The sequence below is a fragment of the Pseudopipra pipra genome, chromosome 6, assembly GCF_036250125.1.
Source record: "Pseudopipra pipra isolate bDixPip1 chromosome 6, bDixPip1.hap1, whole genome shotgun sequence".
Classification (NCBI taxonomy): Eukaryota; Metazoa; Chordata; class Aves; order Passeriformes; family Pipridae; genus Pseudopipra; species Pseudopipra pipra.
The window spans coordinates 4,314,787-4,338,767 of record NC_087554.1 but is presented as its reverse complement, the minus strand read 5'-3'; the positions used below and the strand labels follow the sequence as shown (position 1 = coordinate 4,338,767).

The 23,981-nt window shown below is 43.3% G+C and overlaps 1 protein-coding gene across 1 annotated transcript in view; it reads right to left on the bottom strand.

Annotated features, from left to right (window-relative positions):
- ABTB2 (ankyrin repeat and BTB domain containing 2) overlaps positions 1-23,981 on the bottom strand; it is a 116,075-nt gene that overhangs the window by 8,127 nt on the left and 83,967 nt on the right. The window contains exons 4-9 of the mRNA XM_064657112.1: positions 10,852-11,004; positions 7,538-7,703; positions 4,343-4,432; positions 3,819-3,920; positions 2,150-2,246; positions 1,375-1,510 (exon numbers count right to left, since the gene is read on the bottom strand). Of these exons, the coding sequence (XP_064513182.1) occupies positions 1,375-1,510; positions 2,150-2,246; positions 3,819-3,920; positions 4,343-4,432; positions 7,538-7,703; positions 10,852-11,004 (744 nt within the window). The remainder of the gene's footprint in view (positions 1-1,374; positions 1,511-2,149; positions 2,247-3,818; positions 3,921-4,342; positions 4,433-7,537; positions 7,704-10,851; positions 11,005-23,981) is intronic.

The window sequence follows — 23,981 nt, the reverse complement described above, 5'->3', positions numbered from 1 at the left end:
CAGGCACTATGGAACAGCATTTAAACAACTTGTCTTTCCTTACCCCACATCCTCATGCCCTGTTTGTGCACATGGACTATACCCCTCATACGGTGGGTTTGTACGGAATTTCACACAGCAGTTGCAAGAGAGAGACTTTCTTGTTTGTGTCCAGCCACTTTGGGAAGTTTGCATCATTGGTGTCCCTCAGCCAGCTGGAACCATTTGCTCTAGGCATTCCCAATCCCAGCAAGGCCACCCAGCACTCGGCTGTGCTGCTGCATTGCCACTAGCTGGTGCTCTCCTTGCACCCACACCACTCCCTGTGGCTAAATCCAGTTAATTTGGGTCTTTAGGATGCGAGAACAAACCTTGAATTTCACAGTTTGCACGGTCAGAAAATGGTGGGAGGGGAACAGTGTTTGTGTATTTTTACACTGTAAATAACTGCATTAGGCTGTTCCAGCTTTGCAGAGTTTGGGCCTCATTTGATCTTGGAATACTTTTCTGGGTGTATCCAGATGTGAGATGTACCTGGAGGTGCAGTTTTGTCACTGTAAAGCTCAGCTGGGTTCAAGGGAGCTGTTATTTAACATGCCATGTTGTACAACCCTGTGGGTTTCTCTCAGCCCATCTCCATGGTTGTTCCAGGGCTGTTTTAATTGGCTTGTTACACTAACATTTTTCCCTGGGAACAGAAGGATTTCTGGAAGAGTTTGAAAGTAATGACCTAGTTCTAAATAACTACCCTGCAAACAGGGTTGGAAAGCCCAGGCTGGCTGCTCAGCATCATAATGACTCATCTCTTGGTTGGCCATCCAAAAACCAGAGGTGCAGTCAACCAGATTCTGTTGCAGATTTTTTGCCACCTTAACAAGATTAGATTCTGTCTCAGAACATGACCCAGGATCTCATAACCTCAATCTCATAACCTACCCTTAGGTGGAACTCAGTCTGCTCACACAGGCCCTAGAACCAGCTCCTGCTCACTCCTAGAGCTGCAGAGCCAGACCAGCAAGTGACAGACTAAGAAAAAGCAAAGATCTCTGTTGTATTTTGTGCTTTTGACTAAAATATAATCCCTTTCTTTTATGAAAATTATAGTTGCTGAATAATGAAGTCTTGCATCAATTTTTTCTCAAAGGGATGGAAAAAAGAGCAACAAGCAATTTAAAAATCATGCCTAAAAGGCATCAGAATAGATTGAGAAACTGGTTTCTCACCTCTAAAAATGGTTATCAGGAGTGTCCTAACACCATCTTCTGAGCCACACACCCTGCGATTTGGGTCACAAAGTCATATATACCCATATATATGGGTATATATATACACCATAGTGCAAAATACCCATAGTGCAAAAACCCCACCCTGTTCTGAACATAAACAGAGCCTTACCTGTGCCCGTGTGCTGCTGAGTGGCTGAAGCAATTCATGTCTTCGTGGAGAGATGAGGACATTCCATTGACTTCCAGCATGCTCAGGAGGGGATCTGCACCCCTGCTTAGCAGCAAACTGACCAACTCGTAATTTCCTGGGGAAAAATGGACAGAAACATTATGATGGTTCCTCTCTGGAAGCATAAAAATAGGAGTGGTAACAGGCAGGGCTCCTTTCTCTATCCTCATTAGATGGAGGAGTGAGTGGCAGGAGACTCAGCACAGTGAGTATCAATATCCCTTCAATAAATGTTGGAGCAGAGCAAACCAGAGAGACTCATCATAAAAGCACAAAAATGAAGCGGAAAGAAATCAAGGGGAAAAAAGTAAAACCAGTTAGAGGTGAAAAGTACTGAAAAACAACAACTAGCACAGACTTGTTCCCAGAATGCCCAACTCCTGACAGCCCTCTGGAAGAAATGCACAATTTTACTTGTACTTAATAAACTAATGAAACAAATTTCTTTACATAACAGTGATTTTTCCCCAGGCTGGATTTAAACTTGTTAATTTTTTTGCATCTGGATCTTACTTAGATCCATGACATGCCTGGACTAGGCAGGGCTGGTTCATGTTTCTTGACAGTGCTTTGCAAAGGAGTTGGTGCCATCAGCTTTGCTGTGGTGGCCTCTGGGAGGAGGCAAGTGTGGGACTAATTGCAAAAGCAGATAATCAGGGCCCACCAGGCTTGTGGAAGCAAGAAATGGAGCATGCTGGGGTCACAAGGAGCTCACCTGCAGCCGAGGCCAGCTGGAGGGGCGTCTCGGCGTAGTTGTCCTCTCCAGTGTTCACAGCAGAGCCCTCAACATGGGCACCAGCATCCAAGAGCAGCTGCAACAGGCACATGGAAGACAGGGAGGTGGGAAAAGAGCAATTCAGAAGGGCAAAACAGAAGGGGCTGTGTGTTAGGAAGGAAAACCAGTGGATTCACACTGAGGAGAGCACACACACAAAGGGCCCGCACACAAAGGCTACGGCAAAGTATTAGTTACGAAGCAAATTTCTCTTGTATTTCCTCACTCATTCCTCACCATGAATGGCAATTTACAGCTTTCTGTAAATTTTCTTTCGTTCACTGTGCTTTCAATATTTGAGTTTATTCTGGAAAGGGGCTCAGCTGGCAGCCTGGAGAGCATCACCACCTATTTTTTATCTCCTTTATGGACGTGCCTTTGCAATTGTAATTTCCCAACTCCAAAGAGCTCTGCGATCAGAGCTTCTCTTGAGCACAGGAAGTCCATCTCACTTAGCTTCATGCTGTGTGCAGGAAGCGGGGTTCCTCCAGAGAATTAGCCCTGGAGCTGGTCATGGCTCCCTGTGGAGCCTGCTGAAAAGGAGCTCTGGCAGCTGCAGTGATTTGTCACACAGAACCTGCTTTCATTGAACCACTGAGCTGCCTGTGAGGGAAGAACCCCCTCCCAGATGAAGGGGACAAGGTTACAAGGTGATGGGGATGTTTTATGGCCAGGTGGGGCTGGCAGATGGCACAGGGGGTGGGACAGGGCAGGGAGGACCAGCCTTGTCCATGTGTATCCACCAGGATATTCTAATTGTGGGTAGTGCAGTCCAGCAGGAGCTTTGATATACTTGGCTTCATGTCCTGGGAGAATCAAACTCATATCTTACATGTAAATTAAGGCTGCCCAGGCAATTTGCCAGGTGAAATCTAATCTTTATAATTATTTACAAATGTACACAAATGATGAGTGTGTGCAGCCTCCATTTACTTATATCTTTTTTTCTTTCCCTTTGAGCAGAAGGTAAATTAAATTCATCAGCAATTGACTATCTGCTGTGATCAGTTTGTAATTCCTATGGAAGTCTGTGTAGGATTTCCAGGACTCCACTCCATTTTGCTGCCCCTTAATTCCACAGAAAAGGGAGCAGGGATGATGTGCAGGCTCAAATCCCACGACAGTGTCAGTCTTATTCATGCAATTTTCAAGGATTATAGAGAAAGTTACAGATGATTTGCTTCAATTAGAGCAGAAATCAGCACACACAGAATTTTTGCACATGTAAATTTATAAACCAATCAATATCTACTGTCAGAAAGCTCCTGATCAAGCAGTCAAGCTGTAACCACTCCACATGAAGCACTACTTAGTCTAATACTAAAGAAATGATTGTGCAACATTGTTCTTGAAGCAGTAAGCCTTGGATCAATACTGAAACCAAAGAAAAATAAGGAAACACACTGTGTTTTGTTAGGAATTCCATCATCAATTTTCCTTCTCCTCATTTCCAAACATGCTGTTTTTTGCTGTTTTTTTAGGAGGCTCCCACCAAACTGCAGGTGGAGCCTGGGCCAGATCTGTGCTCAGGAAGGTTGAGAGTCAGGGTTACAGTGCTGCACTTCAGCCCCTCCATGCCTCCTGGAAGGATTCTCAACCAGAATCTTACCTGGACCACAGAGATGTGCCCATGTAGCACAGCAAAGGTGAGGGCAGTCCAGTGCCGGCTGTCAGGATGCACCGAGGGGTATCGTGGAGAGGTACTGGGAACCTGGCAGAAGAGAACCAGGCAGTCATTCCCCACTCTGTCTGTCTGCCACCATCTCTAGACTTGTACAGACCTGGCTTTTTCCTTTGTAAGTGACTTAGGCCACTTAGAGAACACTACTACCATCAGTCCCCTGAGCCTTTTTAATGGGCTTACTGGTTTCTCCTCATGGCAGCTCCTTCCCCTCCCCCCACCCCTGTGCCTATTAGACTTCCAATGCCAATCATAATTGTAGTCACTAAATTCTCCAAGAGGTTTGGAAGGTTTTCTCCCCCCTCCAAAATCCCTGAAGACATGGTTTCTGAAAGAAATTCCTTGCTGGAAGCTTCCAGATCTGAAGCCTTTAGTTTCTAGAAGGAATTTCATAGCTGCTCCTATTAGTTTACAGATGAATAATTATGGGGAGAGGGTCCTCTGTTACTCACTGGTATATCTAAATTTGCTCCAGCATCTATAAGCATTTGGACCATGGCTTCATCTCCAGCAGCACAGGCGTACATGAGGGGGGTCATACCCTTCAGAAAGAAAAAGAAAAGAAAAATCAAGTTATCTTTCTATATCTATCAACACTGACACTGTCACAGACACAGGGAGTTTGAATCTTGTGTGTAGGGACAGCATAACACATGTTTTTAAAACAGTTTTCTATGCAGAGTGGGAACAACATACTGGTATTGGAAAGTGAGGTGGACAAAACACCAGGGGACAAGGCTGCAAGAATACAAAAGGCATCACTGAAAATCCTTGCTGTGTATTGTCCACAATTCTCAAGGTTTCTCAAGGCTGCCAACAAAGAAACAGCATTTCTTGGCTCATTTGTAGCCAAATGAACTGAAAGCAGAACGCAACACAAAAATACAGAAGAATTTATTTGGCAACTTCTCCCCATTGCTAAAATCCTATTTGCCACAATATTTCAGAATTTCAATCCCATAAATATCTCTCTCTCTACTTAACCAGCAAACCATGACGGCTCAGAGATGAATTATGAGAGAAATGAGCCTTACTTATGGAGTTCATTCCAGAAGTAGCCAAGGACAGAAAGGAAATGGCCTAGTAAAATCCATTCCTGCTCAAATCCTATGACTTTCCTGTCCCCCCCCCCCCTTAATTATTGCAGGCATTTGAATTTTTCACAGGCAGCATCTCTGTTGCTTGGTGTGTAACAATAATACAGCTTCATCTTTACTGGGACCTGTATTGTAAAACGGAATTACATCTCTCACATAGGAGCTCTGCTCCTGAATTTGCAAGGCATCTTTTCCAAGCAGGCACAATTCCAAGCTTCCTGCTTTGAGGCAGTTACATGTACAGGTCTTTATAAAAAAAATCTTCACAAAGGTATATCAGGGTGAGGGGGTTTGGGAGGATCCCCTCTCATTAGAGATAAGTAAACTGAGAATTCCAAACTCAGGTCTGCAGGTACAAGCCCATATTTACTGCCCCGGTCAGGGTTCTAAAATTATAGACTTACCTTTTCCTTTTTTTAAATTTTTAGTATTAGTTTTGCATTCCCTGCTTGTTCCTCAGTATGCAAAGGGAAGGAGAGTGTTTTCCTAAAAATCTCAAATCCCATTAAACCACAGTGCTGCTCAGTCCCCACTAGAAGGGAATAACAGGGTCCTGCTCCAAATTTGAGTTTCTGAGCACATGTTCTGAGTTCTTTCCAAAAATCTCCACACTCATAGATGGAGAATTGGGTCTGAACATGCTCACATTCTGGGAATGGTCAAAATTCAAACCTGGATCTAAAGCCTTCATGTTAAATTAGTCCAGCAGTCCTGTCTAAAGCTTTTGCTGCACATGGCAGGTGAGAGATGATCACACCTGTCTGTGAGGCCTTGCAGGTGCTACCAACTGTGCAACCTGACCAAAAGAACCCAAATATATGAGCTTATACACTCTATCTTATGACAGGACCTGTTTTATCTTGCCAGTTTTCCCAAGGCTGGGCATCTGCCTTTGACTTATTCCTTTCCAGGAAGGGCAAAACAAACTGGTGGCAAAATTCAGCTTTGGTTTCATACTCCAGCTGTGGCAGAGCTTGCTCCTTGAACTTGGATTTCACTCTGTCTGGGGTTGGCAGTGCCATGAAGGATCAAGTGGAGAATTTCCAGGCAACAATGTCTCCAGAGGGGGCCTGTCCTGCCCTCCTTGGCTGGTGTCAAAACACTCTTTGTGTGGCAAAGATGACAGAGCTGCCCCGCTCACAGTAGGGCTGGTGAGAGGATCCCATCAATAGGATGGCAATGAGACCATCAATCAGTGACAGCAGAAACTCCTCCAACTTCCAAGGAGCTGTTTACAAGGGTCTCCACACATACAAAAGCCAGACAGCTCCCAGTTTTCTGGCTGAATGAGAGGTAGGAAACACCCCCCAGTGAGAAGTGACAGCCTTGGCACCACTGTCTGTGGTGCTGGGATAGTAAGGTTCACACAGCAAAATAATCTCTGAGAGAGCAAAAGGGCTACAGAAACAGGAACTGCAAAATTTATTTTAAAAAATTTAATACAGCAAGTGGAAAACCTTCATAATGTAAATCTGCCACCTTTGTCACTTTGACAGAGTGAATATAAGGCGCACCTATGGGGGGATACACACATTTGTGACCACAAAGCTTGTGGCATTGGGTACGTAAATAAGGCAACTACATACCTGGATATATTTCTGCTCTATTTGTCTATACAGCCACACTTCCTCTAAAACTGCAGAATGGTGGGAAGTACCAGAAAAGATGTGCCGGGTTCAGAATTCAGCAGTAAAATGCTGTCTGTAAGAAAACATCTCTACCTGAACATAAACCCTTCCCACTGCTCAATATCCTCTTGTTTCAGAGACATGACAGCTCATTCTCCTTGCTGTGACAGCTGTAACGAGTGTTTATTTGGGGGAAGTGGGTTTTTTTTCTTTTTAAATTAAAAGCTAATTCTATGCACTGAATGATGCCCCAGAGGACAGACTCTGCTGTTACTTGATGGGACTGACAGCACGAGCAGAAGCAGCCAGAGATTCCCAGAACTACCAAATCCCTATGGTTCAATGGAGCAGAGAACAGGTAAAGATGAATAAACAGACACATCAGCACGATGGACTTTGAGCAAATCTAGTACTGACTGATGACACCACTGGGGTTCTCAGTGCTGTTTCTTGTATTCCAAACTGTTACGAGCCTGAAAACCATCAGACAGCAACACCTTTTGGTCACTCATCACTGCCCCAGGCTGGATTTGGGCTGTTGAAGCAGAAGAGTGTCAGTAGCAAAACCCACTTTGTCTTGACATCAGACTTTCCATTCACTGCCTGCGTATTAACCTGTCTGCCCTCAGTGCCTGAGACAGCCCATCCAAGGAACAGACCTACATTCCAGCTGATAAACGATTCATTCCAGCCTCTGATGGGCATTTTTGGAGGGGTGGTATGAGAATGGGGGGGGGGGAATTTGAGGGGTTATTTTTTTATGTTTTCAGACTGCACTTTCAGACTAAAACATGAGGTAGAATTAGAAAAATCCTTGGAGAGGCAGCAAACACGACCTGGTGTATTGATTTGCCACATGGAAAGGAACATGGAAGTTGTTCATGCAGAGAATTTGTGGGTGTGTTTGTCTTCTGTGACATACCTGGTCATCCATGGTGTTAACCCCATCGGGTCCCAGTGCATCGATTGCTTGGTTGATCAGATCTGTCCTCCCGCAGTTCAGCATCCGGAAACCCAGATCCTGCTGGAATTTTTCAGTAGCAGCTTTAGCATCCAGTCTCCGGAAGGAACTAAAGCAGCATTCAGGTCTGTGGAAGACAAAATCATTCCTGGATGGTGCCCAAACCATGACAGGCACTGAGCAACCAGGGTTACTGCAGCAGGACTGAGGTTACTGTGCTGTGCAAACCTGCAACAACCAGGTCTCCTTAGTCCTACTTCTCAAAAACCCCTGTATTGTTTTAAATAATTATCTATATATTTTTTAAATATCGTATTTGTATTTTTCTGCCTGTTATAGTCCATCGAACATACATAAAACATATTGCAAGGAGGAGAAAGAGGTGGAAAGTTTGTTTATTATACCAGTATCATTCTAGGATGAAATAATTTTGCTGCCTGCTTACCGGACCAGCTGTTATTTTGAAATAAAGACATTTCTGAAAGAAAATAGATATTCCTTAGTCTTTTCTAAGGGAAAAAAAAAATAAAAAAAAATGAAATAAAAATGAAATTTAGACGGCGGAACACTCTCAACTCTTTTCCAACGAGGAAAGTGTGTTAACATTTCTACAAGGCTCTACTAACTCCTTATCCTTCAGATGAGTATCAAACAACCTTTATCTCATCTGCATGGAGCCCAGGGATTACTGTAAAACCCTCTGGTTGTCTGCTCACAGACTCCTGAATCCAGACCTGGAAGTGTATCTCCTTCACTGAAGAAGCACTTTCGAACTGGAGGTTTCCTATCTCAGCTGGGCACTGATATGGTCAGGCCTTTGATGTTATTTTGGGGTGATGCCTCCACCACCCGCCTGGTTTCCAGCACAGCCTCTCGTGCAAGCTTTCAGTGAGTGAGATATCACCCTGCCAAGTTCCTCTGATAAATGAGATGCTTCCAGCACAGCTAAACCTCTTCTGGAAACTCTGGATGGCCTTGCCAGAGAAACAAAACACTCATCACTTCACATAGAAGATGCAGGATGAATCTTATTCACATTTTAGTTCAGCTGGTCATTTTTTTTCTGAGCTTGCGTGGCTGGTGGATGACAAATGGTGAGCAGAAGCTGTGAGCAACGTGCTGAGCAGGCAAAGATCCCCCCGCAGCCTGGGGACTGGTCACCCTTGTACCAGAGCAACCAGCATCTCACCACAGCTGCTCTGAGAAAGGAACTGCAGCAGGGCACAATTTGGGGCAGAGTCAGCAGGGAAGGGAGCCACTGGTTCTTTGGAGATACAGCAGCAGTAAAATGTGCCTCTGTGGCAGCTGAGCTTTTGAAGGCAAGATCACTGAACTACTCAGATCCTAGATCAGGACACAGCACAGAGCAGAAGAGGACAGTGGGGTAAAAGGCCTAATATGCTGAACATATGTAAGTCTTACAGCTGGGCTTTAATAACCCTGTTCTACTAAGGTGGTTGGTACAGTATCATGGTGCTACAATATTATAACTTTGTATAATAGTAAGAAGAAAGAGAAAAAGAAGAATTCTGTGAAAAAAGTGAAATAAAATGACACCTCTTGAAATCCAGTGAACCTCAGAAAATAAGAGTTTTTGAAGGGATGGCACTTGTCTTCACATATTTTTCCTGTTTTGCCAACAGGCATAATTCCACCCAGAGCTATTGTCAGGAGGAAGAACACTCACTGACAAGCCCTGCAGAGCCACCAGAGAAACAGAACAGAGGTGTCAGGGACCCCGGAAAAAAAGGGGGCTGTAGTTCTCAGTGTAGAGCTGCCAGGAGGCCAGTTGAGGCACAAGAATTTGAAGTTATAATGCGTGAGCTTTGCTGCTGGGGACCCACAGGCTCAGGCATGCAGAAGTTCCTGTTGTTCTAGAGCTGGACAGTGCAATTTTCTCTGATGGATGCAAAGGAATTTTTTTGTTTTAGAATGTGATAAAAAATCCTACAAGAGCTGGGGGGGAGAGCTCACTGCTCGCTGCTGAGCAGCAGCTGTAACCACAGCAGGATTTCCATGTGTGAGTTGTTATCCTGTGGAGAAGAGAGGGAAACCCTTGCACGCTTCCCAGAGTGAAGGCTGTGCTCCTGCAGCTGCCCAGAGAGCAGCTCCTGTGTCCAGGGAAGGGACTGAAGAACTGGAGGTGGGCTGGGAGGAATGAGGAAGGCAGAGCAGAGGATGGGATAGGGCTGAGGTGTCCTAGTTTGGGAAGGGATATTTTCAGAACAGAGCAGGAACCTGGTGTGCTCTTTGCATTCCATAAGCAGTAACTACTACTGGAACTACTGGAAACAAGTGGGTTAAACAACTACTAGAATTAGTGGTAGTAAGTGATTTAAACTACTACTAGAATTACTGGAAACAAGTGATTTAAATTTGCTCTGCAGTGAGGAAAAATAATAATAAAAACATTGTGTGCTAATAATATTAACCTCCCCAACACTTATATTTAAGTAAGTGGAAGGGAAATACAGCTCTCTGAAATCTAATATTTCCCCACTTAGATTCTCATTTAACCAATAACAGGTGAGTGCTGAGGACGTTTACAAATAAATCATCTGGCAAACATAAAACAAGAGCATCCTATTAGAAGGCTTCATCCACTGAGACTCAAACAGTTGTTGTGGGGGACTGTGGCAGAGAAGAGATATTAGAGGTCTGAATTTTAGGTTATACTAATTATACTCTGTTTTTCTGCACAACTTCTCTTTCAGGGATGTCAACATACCCTACCTGGTGCATCACCACTGCAAGGAACATCATTATTATTATTTAATAAACAGACTTTTAGCCTGTGCTTCATGAGGAAAAGGAAGTTTCAATTTGCCTACAGTCACGCAGCAAGCCAGGGATAAATCAATCAATCAATCAATCAATCAATCAGTTCTAAGATTTCCTTTCCCTCTAAATGTGCTGGATACAAAAGACTGCTTTAAAGGGTCATATAAATGGCACTGGGAATGACGGATTCCTCTCTCTTTTTTCTGTTAGTTTAAATCTTTCATTCAAGGTATCCTAAAAAGCAAAGAATAATCTTGTAATTAAGGCATAAAAAAATCCCCCAAATCTTTGTTTTTCAGTCTGTCTCATTCTTACTTTTGGCAAGACAAAAATCTCTGCTGAGTTTGGCCAAAGCTTCTTTACCTCTTGGAGTACCTAAAGGTTAAACAGGTGTCACCTGTGGAGTATCGTGAGCTCTGGCTCCCGTGAAATGCAGTAAGGATATTATAAGTCATACAATTACTGTAGGTGCTTATAAAGCTTAGGCCACGTACTTGAGCTGCCTGGGCTCGCAGTCCAGCCCAGGTAGGAGCAGCCTGGCTGTCTGCCTGATGTCATCACTGTCCACGGTCAGGCTGCGCCGGTGCTCGGCGTAGGTGATGGCCACTCTCATCCACTCCATCAGCGGGGGCAGGAGCATGAAGGGGCTGTGAAAATGAGAAAAAGCCCATCATTTAACACTGCCTGATGCAGAAGGACACTTCATTGCTTGCAGGTCGGAGGCTGGCACGGGTAAAACCCACCTATGGAGGCAAACTGTGCTCAGAGAGACTGGCAGGTCACAGCAGGGGGAAGGAGGTGGAACTGCTCAGCCTTGGTCATCTGAGCAGCTTCTTACCAAAAATAGGGCCATGCTGGTCTCATTTTGTACTGAGCCTGAACAGAAGGGACCTCCTTCTGCTGTTCTTAGCTACAGGTCAGGCCCCTCCAGTGCTTTGCTTTGAATCAGAGGGGTTCTCACCTCAGCATGCAGCTTATATAACAATTGTGTCCGTTCTAAATAATCCATACGTACAGGCTGCTCCATTACCAGGAACATGAAAAATATCCTTGATGGTTTGAAACTTCAGTTAAGCCAGGCTAATTCAGTCCTACCTCCATTAAGCTTTACATTACCACTATCTAATAGCTTTTCACATCCTACATTTCTCAGGACTCCATTTTTGCCCACCTGACCCTCTAGAGCACAGCAAAACTGGTGGAGCAGGGAGGTTTGACTCCATGTGAAGGGTTTCAAGGCAATAAAGGGATATAAATAAGGTAATAACAGCACTGGTGATGAGGCCCCCTCATTCCTACAAGAAGAATGAGCACAATACTGAGACTACACATTAATATATAGGTACCATAATACTCATACACAACATATCTCATCCACCCTCTCAATAAACAGCCAGACCGATCTATTATTTGCTTGATTTTTCCCCAAGGATACCTGCCATCCCAGAGGAAGGCTTGGAAGTGCCAGCTCTCTAATTTCCAGTAATGACCTTATTAACGGTGTGAAAACAAAAAAGGCTTTTCCATTTAAGCATTCAAAAGAAAATAGGGGAGAAAGTATCGATTTCTTTACAAAGTTCAGTGAGAAAAAAGATACAGATGAGGAAATATGAAGTGATTTGGGCATTAATGAAACCAGCTGAAGCCACGAAAGGCATTTTCAAAGCTCTGTGTGTGTACATGTGCACTCTCATGTGAGAGCAGTAAGAGTGAGCAGCACCGATCCCGTTAGAAACCATTTATCCATAATGGGATTTGCAAGCAGAACTCCCTTTGTTATGACTTTGAACACCCTTGAGGGTGGAGTAACTCCACTCTGTAAAATATGTGCTCTTTCCGTTTTACCAGTTTCAATGTGCACCCTTAAAATGCTGCCATTGTTACTTTGCAAGCACATCCACTGTTTTTCCCCTCTTCTCCTTCTCTTCTTCTGAGTGGAGAAGCAGCATCTACAAAATCAGAGGTGTTTTAAGCACCTGATCCACCCTGGATTGCCAAGACAAAGGTGTTTTTAACAGGACTGTTGTTACCTGTCTATTTGATGTCAAAGAATGGGACTATCAGGGTTGCTACATTTATCACTTTGAAAATCACCCAGTAGCTCCTCTGAAAAGAACGGGATGGGATGAATCACTCCAGCCCAGCCAATTCAGAGCTGAATGACTTCCCTAAGAGAAGAGCAGCAATTGTCAATAGGCATTTGGGAGCTGCCTTTCAACAGCCTATTCCAGAGAACATCGATCCTTATCAGGCCTGCAAATGAGGCATTTACACTTTTTAAATTCAGGTCCTTAAGGGAGGAGCCAAAACTAATTATTTGTACTTTCTATGTACTCTGAGAGTCCCTAGTATGGGATTCAAGCTCTGTAGAGGACAGAGAGGTGGGCAAGGGAGGCTAAAAGCACCAGAATTAAATACAGAATTAAATTAAAGTTAGATGGGGTGAAAAGCTCAGGAGCACTGGAAAAGCTCATCTTCCAAGCAATTATATCTGCCACTTTTTATGCTAGATAAAGATTTAGGCCACATCCCAGCTTCCCTGACACTCCCAATGATGGGAACACTGCTGGACAGAGAACCATGTGGATCCAGCCCTCATCATACCTTGGGAACTGTTACTCATGGCACTGGTCAGCCAACAGTAAATACCACGCAGTCTGCACCAGAAATAACACCTAAATTTCCATTCTGTAAAAAAATCCACATGTGCCAGGGTTATAAATGGCTTCCAAACAAGCCATTTGAATGTGGAAAAACTTGCTTGGGGAGGAATGGGAAAGAAAAAGGATTTTTTTTTTTTGTTTCTTTTTTTAATCTCAACAGATTTTTCCAAAGGCTTTAAAAGTGACAGCTCAGACTGCCTGGTTACCCTGTGTCCAAAGGGAAACAGGCTTTGGATTGCAAAAGGCAGCGTCAGGAAGGATGTTCTCCTCATAATGCTCTTCTGATTTTCCAACCCCCACCACTGGTATTGCTGCGCAAGTTGGATAATTCATTCTTTATTATCCATTATTCTATCAGGGGTGACAATAATGACTCCAATTGCTATTTTGCTGTAAAAACTTTACTTTTCTCCCAAATTTCTAGCTTGAGGATGGGCTTTCTATTCCTCCCTCCACCCTTTTATCCAACTATTTCCTTTCTCCATACTATAGGAACAGATTTATCTTTGCTCACTGACACTCCACCAGCTAAGCAGCATTATCACAGGATCGAAGCAGAAAGAAGAAATACTGGATAAAACACCCACACTGGGTCACATTGCACTAAGAAAATAAATGCAATTATTCATTTTTTAGAAAATAAAACACAATTCTCATCCCTGTGGCCCTTAACCTGGGCATCCATCTGCCTCCAGGGAATCACTGATCATTTCACAGTCTGAAAAACACTGCAGGAGGGGAAGGGGAAAAACCTTCATGGAAAATTAACTGGGAGATGCTGCAAGCTAAAGAATTAATTTCTGTCTCTGCATTCCTGTCTGTGCCACATTCTGCAAAGTGCCATTTTCCTCTGGTCTTTCTGACATTTAGAAGCATTTGGCAGCTCATTAAATTCCACATATGAAGTGATCCAAGCCTTGGGAAACTGTCATATTCCAGCAGCAGCTCACTGGGGACACAGACTCTGTGATGTCTGTTACTGTCATGTGCTGTCAATATTCCATCCATAGGTTCTTTGAAATTCTCTCCATTTAGAACTGGACAGCCACTCCATTCCCAAGGGGATCAGGTCGGAGCTGGGTGAGATGTGCTCTGAGAAAGGCTGGACTTCACTGTGGGCTTTTCCCACTCATTTGAACTAAACCACATTGTTTTATTAGACATAACCAAGGAGGCCAAGCAGCACTTGGCAGAGATTTTATATCAATTTTATACTAGCTTTTTCCTGGAAAAAGGTACTGGCATGTGGAGGTCACATGCAGCATCCTAGAGGAGAAGCTGTGGAATCACAGATCTCCTGGGTACCAGTTCCTCCTGGGGAGATTCTGTCTGGACACAAGAGGAAAACTTTCACAATGAGAACAGTCAGCCACTGGACCAATTTCCCAAGGGAAGTAGTGGATTCCTCAATATTGGACACTTTTAGATTTGTCTGGACAGGATGCTTGGCCAACTTGCTTTTGCCAAAAAAGGTTGGACCAAGTGATCCTTGAGGTCCCTTCCAAGCTGGTGTTCTATGATTTATCTATCACAAGGAAACCAGCCTCCTGGGTTCTTCTGAAGGTTTTTAAGAGTGCTGGGATCCAGGTATTTCTGGTAGAGGGAAGTTAATTGTATGCAAAAAGGAAAGACCTCCAGAGGAGTCAGAAAATTATGTCATCCCTCCTCTGCACTGAATGCTGGGACAGTGCTTTGGAGCTTCACTCTCAGAAGTGAGGAATATCTGCTACCTCAGGTGAAAACAGTCAGTTTTCCCAGAAAAAACAGACATGCTGTCACATTCCTTCCTCCTCCCTGGGTCCTCAGGAGGGTCCTGTGATTAGGTTGCTGAAGAATCACAGAATAGTTTTGGGTTGGAAGGAACCTTAAAGATCATCTCATTCCAAATCCAGGAACACCTTCCACTAGACCAGGTGGCTCTAAGCCCCATCCAACCTGAAGGAAAAAAGAAGCAAGAAGGAGACATTTTCCCTGCAGCCACACCTCTTCTCTGCTGTTTTTCATTGCCTCCTGTTTTGCTCCAGCAAAACAAAGCAGGAGCCAACAGTGACAGCAAGAGAGAAAAACCTTGTTCTTCTAAACAAAAGTCTCCTTCTTCTAAAGTAGGGAAGAAATGAGTGTCCTAATGGAAGCAGGTGAGAATGGCAAAATTCACCTCACTCTTGGCAGCCTGAGCAGGTCCTGAGTCACACACACATGCACAGTCTCCCATCCTGCCTGTCCTATGGTCTTCTGAGTGAAAACTTTCTCTTCCCTTCATCTGTAACTGCTGCTCTCTAAGTCCCTGATAACATTTTAAACACACACAAACTTTAGCATCACAAAAAGTGTAAGCATCAGAGTATGTTTGGTCAGAGTGGGGTAGTCCATGGTATATCCCCATATTTGATTTACTGGAAATATACAGATTCTACTGCAGAAAAGAACCTCAAATCTTTAAAGATCAGTGTGTGTTTTTGCAAGGGACTGAAAAAAAAAATAAAGAAAGGTTTTCAGTATACTGTTTGAGTTTAATGCTGGAACCAAACTCTATGGCTCAGTCCCACCTTGCCCTAAAATGAGAGAGCTCAAAGTGACTAAAACTTTGTACAAAGATGGGAAAATCCCCAGGATGGCAGCAGAGTGAAAAAGAAATCAGAGTGAAGTCTCATGAATTGGAGAAGGGAAAAGACTTTGAGGCAAGACAGAGTATCCAAAACCCAAACCAGGTCATGCTTATGTGGAAATCAGTGGCATATTTATAATTTGGAATCTCAAACACTTAAAACCCCTCTTCAGCCAGCAGGAAAAAAATAATATCTCAGAGTATATAATTACATGTGAATAGAACAACAACAGAAATGCTGATTTAGAAGAAACACAAAATCTTTGCTCCAAAATACAATCAGTCTCAGTCACAAGCCATTCCTCACAGATTTAAAAATATTTTACAGAATTTTTAAACTTCCCATATTTACAGAGAAAAGATAGGAATTACCATGCTGGATCCTACTCAAGGATCATCTCAACACATGCCACGTCTTTTAAAGCAGACAGTTTTCACATCTTCACAGAAAAGGAAGAAGAAATTCAATCACTTTCAACTGACCCAAAAGGTATTCTTCTGAATCCCCTTAAAACAATGGCTGGCTCCCATCTCAGAAGATAAGAGTTCTCAAATTTTAGTGGATCATTATCAAGTTACCAAGGTCTTGGCTTGGATATGCCATGAGTTTAGTGAGTCATCCTTCAGTCAGACACTGATGGAATGAAAACCATCTGGATAATATTATATTTATTTGGATCCTTTCTCCACTAAATCTGCATTCATAGCTTCCTCTGCTTAGAGAATATAAAATGGTACAAGGATAGTTTCAATCTAGAACCAGCAGCTCTGATCTCTCCTACCACTCCTCGTAACCACAGACAGAAATAACACCTTTTCCATCCTTTGCAAATCACACTTAAAAATAAGATGCAGCATCACACAGGTTTTACTTCATGCAAAACCAAGTCAAAACTAGATTTGAGCTCACTAAAAAAAGGCACAAAGGGAATTCACTGGGAATCTTAAAAAAGCCCCCCAAGTCTGTGGTTTATTTATTATAATCACATTTTACAAACTTTAACAACAGGGGAAAGATTCCATTTTCAGGCTGAAAACAAGCACTGGTGCTGCTCTGGAATGTACCATCAGGAAAACATGTTTGTAACATCTGTGTGCTGTGGCAGGAGGAAGGTTTCTAGAGGGATAGAAAATAATTAAAACCAACCTAAATTGTATATACTTGATGATCAGAGGCAGATATAGATACACATGATAGTTTAACTACAGCAATCTGGTCATAGTTATGTGGTCAAGGATGTGACCGACTCCCATCTGCCCCCCCAGCCCCACACGGAGCTGTTTGATCCCTGATGGACATTGTGAGTCGCCACCTCCTGCTCCTCTTGCTCCTCCCAACTCCTTGGTGTCCTAAAACTCTCCATAAAGTGAAAACTACTGCAAACAGTTCAGGAGATGAACTGTTCTGAGTCTGGACCTAACTGCAGTCTTGACCTCAATTAACATGGAGCAATTCCAGAGATATGGAGGGAGTCCAGAGGAGGCCACGAAGATGTTCCACAGGCTGCAGCAGCTCTGCTCTGGAGGCAGGCTGGGAGAGCTCGGGGTGTTCAGCCTGGAGAAGAGAAGGATCCCAGGAGAACTTAAGAGCCCCTTCCAAAGCCTAAAGGAGCTCCAAGAGAGCTGGAGAAGGCCTGAATGACAGAACACAGGGAATGGCTTCCCACTGCCAGAGGGCAGGGTTAGATGGGATATTGGGAAAAAATTCCTGACTGTGAGGGTGGTGAGGCCCTGGTGCAGGTTGCCCAGAGAAGCTGTGGCTGCCCCATCCCTGGAAGTGTCTGAGGTTGGATGAGGTTTGGAGCAACCTGATCTAGTGGAAGGTGTCCCTGTCCATGGCAGGGGAGCTGAATGAGTTGGTCTTTAAGGTCCCTTCCAACACAAACCATTCCATGATGATTCCATGATTCTAACAGTGGTTCTGGCCAGGTCATCTACATCAGATCTATTAAGCCTCTCCCAGCTCTTACAAAAAGGTGTCTACCCTGCTTTGCAAGCACAAAACACCCTCCCAGACAAGATCCAACAAGTCCAACACATGGAGTCCTGGTACCCAGGACCCACCCCAAGGAGACTGACCAAGGAAAACCTTGCCATGCACGATGATTCCTGCAGCAAAGGAAAACACTGGTCCATTTTGGAGCAGGACATGAATCCAAATGAGACGCATGACAGAAATGAGCTTGTAACAGCATGCTAGGTGATAGTCAGAGATAAACACGGGCACAGAGCCAGAGTGGGGTGTCTGCTATTCTTGGATTAGCCTTGATCCTGTGGGCAGAAAAACCAAGAGGTAACTCCTACAGTGAATTCCAGCAGCTCTGCTGGCAAACTAAAAAAAAACCCCGTTGGTCTCTCAAAGCAGATTATCAGGGGTCAGTGTGGTTCTTCACTATCCACTGCTGAGACTCCTTCCTCACTTTTTTTTTGCCCATTTTACTTAATTCCCAACAGCACGAGGAGGATTGAGATAACAGGCCTTTTAGTTATGACTTCAATCTGATTTGCCAACATGCATATGTTAAAAACATATGCTGATTCTCGAGCCAAGACCAATCTGCCAGATTCAATCACTGAACTCACTTTCAGGGCCCAGTTGTAAAATCCTGACACAGAGCGTTGCCACGCTCAGGAAAACTGCCTGAAGCTCCTGAGTTACAACTGTGGGAACAAAGAGCCAGAAAGATAAATATTTTTGTGTAGTTCTGGAAAACTGAAAGCTGTTTAATTAATTACAACTGAAAAAGTTTGCTCAGTCAAACACAAGACAATTCTCACCAAAGCAAAGGGTTTTCACAATGAATAGGGGAACGTTTCCCATTTACCTCCCAGCATAAGCCAAAACCTAATTAGTGTTTCAAAAGAGGAATTTTAAAACACAAAATACTGGTATCTAGAGGCAAAACACTTCAAGGTTAAAAAGATGATTCTTTCCTTTTCAGAACTGAGAAATAGTTGATCAAACTGTATTTTTTTAATAACTTTAATTGACATTACACTTGTGTGCCATGTCACGCTCCCGTGAGCATGGACATTGTGTGGCGTCGCTCACCCCCTTGCTGATGTCAGTGCTTCCTTAATTAAAATCTAAGTAATCTTTTGGCTTTCCACATTCCCGCAATCCGAGATGTTCCAGAAACTAATTTAGCATGGAGGCACGAGGAACACACCAGTACATGCAGATGACAGGAATGGGTTTTGGAGTTCTCTTAGGTACAATTGCGCCATGTGTGCTCTGAAATCAGGTACCCACTCCACCCCCACAGTGGAATTACACAACCCAATTTCTGGTTGCTTTCTTACAATCACAGAAGGTCTCACAAAAGAGCCAAAATTTAAGAGTCCACTTTCTTGAATAAAAGGCATTCAAGCCCACAGTGTGTGGCATTTGTGGATGAACAGGCAGAACTATACCAGTGCCAGGTAAGACACATCAAATCTGTCATAAATGAAAGTTCAGAAGGAGAAGTAACATCACTGCTGGATCAAATAATTTCTTAAATTATTATTTTTCAAGAAAGTAAGACTCTGTCCGAATGGCAAGCTGCTTAATGAACATATTTCACCTAAATCTTCAGGGAGTTTCTGTTCCTTAGTTCTTGTCTTAAAATATTGAAGAGTTGATGTGCAGGATGAAGAAGGTGTTCTGTTTGCTACCAGTGGTGAATGGATTTGTTTCTGTTTTCTACCGGAAAGTATAATTAGATCCATGTTTGCATTTTGCCTTAGATAAATAAATAAATAGTGCCATGTAAAGGTACAGATATGAGAAATAAAAGCAACAGAAGTGTCCTGTTTAAAGAAAACTATCACTGCAATGAAGTTCTTTTATGCCAGACTAGAAATCATCCCATCCTTCCCTTTTGTGTTCAATACTGTGAAATCTCCCAACTTCAAACTCTTTTTATGCTGCTATCCCTGTGATTTCCATGGTCCTATCAATGGGTATCACAACCTAAATAACACTGGGAATGGCAGACACAACAGCTTAACTCTGGGATTCTGATAGGTGGATGGATTTAACTGGCCCAGCTCAAATTCCTTCTGTTTCCAAATATCCTAAATTTAGAGCACGCCTACATTACATTTCAACATTTGGAGCTGCAGTGCTTCTCAGCAGATGCCACAAATTCCACTATTAAGTCTGCTTTCAGTACCAGCAGTGCTGCTGAGCAGTCTCTTGCTTTGCCTGTGTGTGAACTTTCACTGAATTTCAAATAAGAATAATTAAAGTAATAAAAATACCTCAATATATAGATCTTTCAGTAGATAAGTTTCGCCTAACATCTCATGTGTTCTGAACAACAGAGTTGCAGATTTTATGCCAGGATGGCAAATGATTGAATAAGACCCAGCAATGTTTGTTTATACCCAGGACACCTGCAGTCCAGGGAGATGAAAAAACCCGACTGTCCCACAAGTCTCCATATCAAGGTTATCTGTTACCCCATCTCTCTCTCTAAAAAGCCACACTTAAATAGCCTTATATTAACAGATTAGATAAAAATTCTAATGGGGGGTAAGAGAGTGAAGTTTTCTTATCCACACCCAAAACCTGTTCTTGCAACAAGCCCAACCTGGTTCGTGCTGACCATTGCAGAGGGTGCAGCACTGTGGTTACCACAGGAACACAGAGGAGTTTCAAGCTCCAGCTGCCTCCTCAGCTAATGACCAGCATGACAAAATAATAATTTTTGTTTCTAATACCAAATTACAAGGATTTTCTTTTTCTTTTCAGCCCCCTGTGGCCAGAAAGCAGATCTAAAACCACAGAAGCAGCAATGATTGAGATGTTAAAAATGACAAAGCTGAAAGTGCATCAATTCTAATGCCAAGTACAATATGCACAATTATTCTTTTCCAGCTTGTTGAGAAAAATATTTTCACTCAAAATCTTCATATGCTCTACACTTCAGCACCTGTTGCTTGAATAAACCTTTCTATCAGCAGCCAGTGCTCTGCATTCCAAACACACAAAAAAAGATGAGACATGGGAAACATCTTTCTTCCCAGAGTTTTTTCCTCAAAAAAACCTGAAGAAACAAAATTATTTGAGAACAAACTGATTTTCATTTACCTTTCTTCACAGGAGGTACCTCTGAGCCCTGACTGTGTGGCTAAAGCTGTAAATAGCCAAAACTGTGCCACATCACTGTCCTGGGGCAAATGACCTTTTGCTCTCAGATTAAGCCAGTTTGGCCACTTATCCTTAACCATATTAAGTGTCTCAAAACAGACAGTTTAGCAGACTAAAAGTGGTCCCAAAGTGAGTTAATTAAACTATTGTAACTTCTTGTGTAAGGAAGAATGGCATGCCCAGATGGAAAGTCATTTAAAGGCACATATGTTTCTGTGATGTTCTAATGCACCAACTCTTCAGAGAGATCCTTCCTGAAGAATTTGGCAGCCCCAACAGGGAACTGAGCACTGACTACCTGGCACAGTGCAGAGCTGCACAGAGGGAACTCTTAATCACACAGTCTGGCTGCTCGGAGCAACGTAATTACAGCAAGATACAGGTTATGTTAGTCCTGTTATAATTTCATGCTAATGTGCTCCTGTTCCTCTCAACTAATTAACTATCCTCTAGTAATGCATCATGGACAACTCATCCTTTCCTACTGAAAAGGTCTCTAGTTGTGCAGCACCTGTCTCAGAAGAGCCCCATGTTTCTCTGGCAGGATCTTTTCCATTTCTCAAGGAAGCCAAAGGGGTGAGGAATCATGAACTGAATTCCTTACAGTAGCAGAGAGTTTTCCAGGAATAAAACTTTCCAGCTCCTGTCTCCCCCTTCTATCCTCTAGCCATTATGATACACTTTCTAATCCAGGTACAAACTCTTCAGTGGAACTCGTGTTGTCAGTGGTTTGGCTCCAGAGTGAGAGTGCCCCTTTCAGCAGCATCACCCCAGATAAGCAGCAGCAAAGCACAGCTTGGTCTCTCCTCTCTCAGCAAACATGTCAGACCAGCACCCGTGGTATCAACACCAGGTGGTTTAGCCCCAGAAGAATTCATGAACCAGGGCTGAATCAGCTCAGACATGCAACTCATTTGAATAGGATTTGTCTTGCAGAGCAGACATGCTTTTTCAAACAGCCACTTCAGCAGTTACTGTAAAAACATGTGATTAAAACAGGGCAGTTGAGCTCCGACTTACCGTAAGGTCATGGCAGCACAGGCACTCATAGGTATGGGACAGGGAACTGCAAATTGCCAGGGTCTCCTTTAAAAAGGAAACCAAGCAGAGACACACCAATCTAGGATTACCCCAGGGAAAGCTTAGTTCTAATCTCCACAAGGTCAGAGAAAAAGAATGATTGTTGCTATTATCATAAATTACACCCAGAAACATTTACTCTTCAGAGGAGCTTTGCTCTCAGCTCTGTGTTACAGAGATGTCAGGAACAATAACAGCAAAGCCCCCAACAACCTGCCAGCCCTGGCTGCTGCACAGCAAAGACTCACAATTGTATTTATTTAGTGTGGCCTTTGTTAAAGCACCAGCTAACTCCTTCCTCAGGAAACAGGCAAGTTCTGCAAGGGAAGGGCTGTAATTTAGTCCAATAGGAAACAATATTAACTTCAATTGGAAACAGCAATTACTGAAAAAGGAGAAACTTGCTGGCTTGATACCATCATTGTTCTTTGCTACGTGCTCAGAACTTTTCATCCACCGAGTTGCTGCTTTTTAGGTATATTAGTACAAAAGCATGATGTTGGTATTACAATACTGACAATTAAGGATCTATTTAAGGAAAAATGGAGACAGGCTCATAGGAAAAGACAGCAAACCAGCAAGAATCAAGCAGAGAAATGCAGACTCCGTAGTCCTCTACTGTATCAATAGGCACTCACTGTCCAAAAGGCGGAAAAAGAAGCCAGAAGACCTTGTCTTACTCATTTCTTTGTTTCTATAATGCTCAAACAGTTTTGTTTTAGGTTTCCCTGCATTATTTTCCCTTCATTTTTAATGCTGGGTTGCTGCTCATTCTTCTCATCATGAACAGCAAACAACACACAGCCCAGGGTGCCTGCAGGCACTGAGGATTCCTGGGTGCACCAGCCCTGAGACTCCAGGCAGCTGAATTGCCAGGCTCTCATTTTCTTACACCTTCTTTTTTATCTGCACAGATGGAAACTCAAGAGCAGAAGCCAAGAGCTCGACATGGGCATCTTTACAGTACAGTAATTACTGCAGCTGTAGTTACAGTAATTGCAGGGTGGTAGCACACACATACACAGTGGCTGTCATCTCTTCACTGCTAAACAAGACAGCCAGAGATCATCCATCCACTTTCCAAACATCTAGACAAACAGGGACTTTCAGCAGGAATGGCTTAGGTCAGTGCCAGTCTTTCTGGGGATTTCCACCCACCACCAGAAAAATGTCTATGAAAGAAGAAAATGTTTTTTTTTGCAAACAAATGTTTTGTGACTGAGAGGACAAAGGCTGTCAAATGCCTTATGCTTCTCTAGGTAGGTGGTGAGGACCAACGACTGCACTGACTGTGAAGAACCAGTTTTAGGAAACAAGGTATGTTTCACCATCTCACCTGTGGATGAGAGGGAAGTTACCAAGAGGACAGAGGTACAAGAACTTTAAGGACAAATACTGGAATTAGAACCACAGAAGCTGAGGTAGAAAGGCACTTCTGCAGATCATTCAGTCCAAACCCCTTGCTCAAAACCAAGGCCAGCTACAGCAGGTTGCCCAGGACCACATGAAATGGGTAATCTTTCAGGTGACCGGTCCCACCTGCATCTGTGATACCTGAGACTTCTCAGATCATGAAAACCAGTGAATATGCATCAGCAAGGTCCCAAGACAGCCCATTTTTGGCTCATGGCTCCACTACAGCCATTATCATCAAATTTTTGTTTCACTGTGCATTCTCTTTTTTACCTGTAATGCCTTCCCCATGTGTCAGGCCTGGCAGTGTCTTTATTCTCCACATACTCTGCTCTGTGCTGCTCCATTTCATACACAGAGAGATTCCTCTCCTTGCAGTTTTGCAGAGAATTTAAATAATCTGTGTTTGTACCCCACCCCTGCTCCAAAACAGCGAGATCAGAAGATATAGGAGCTACTTTGGAAACACAACAATAACACTACAAATTGCTTACAGCCAGTAATGTGGAAGAAAGGCTGGGCTGTCCCAGGTGTGAGATATGCAGAGTTAAAAAAAAATAAAATTGAGCAGTGTTTGTTTATACAAAAAACATAAAAGAGAAGGGAAAAATTATCTAATTCAGAGCATTGCCAGCTACAGCAGTTGCACTTGGATGAATTCGATCCTCAGGGTTTGCAATTAACTCCCTTCACTCCTGCCAAGGTCATCTCTCACATTCCAATTCT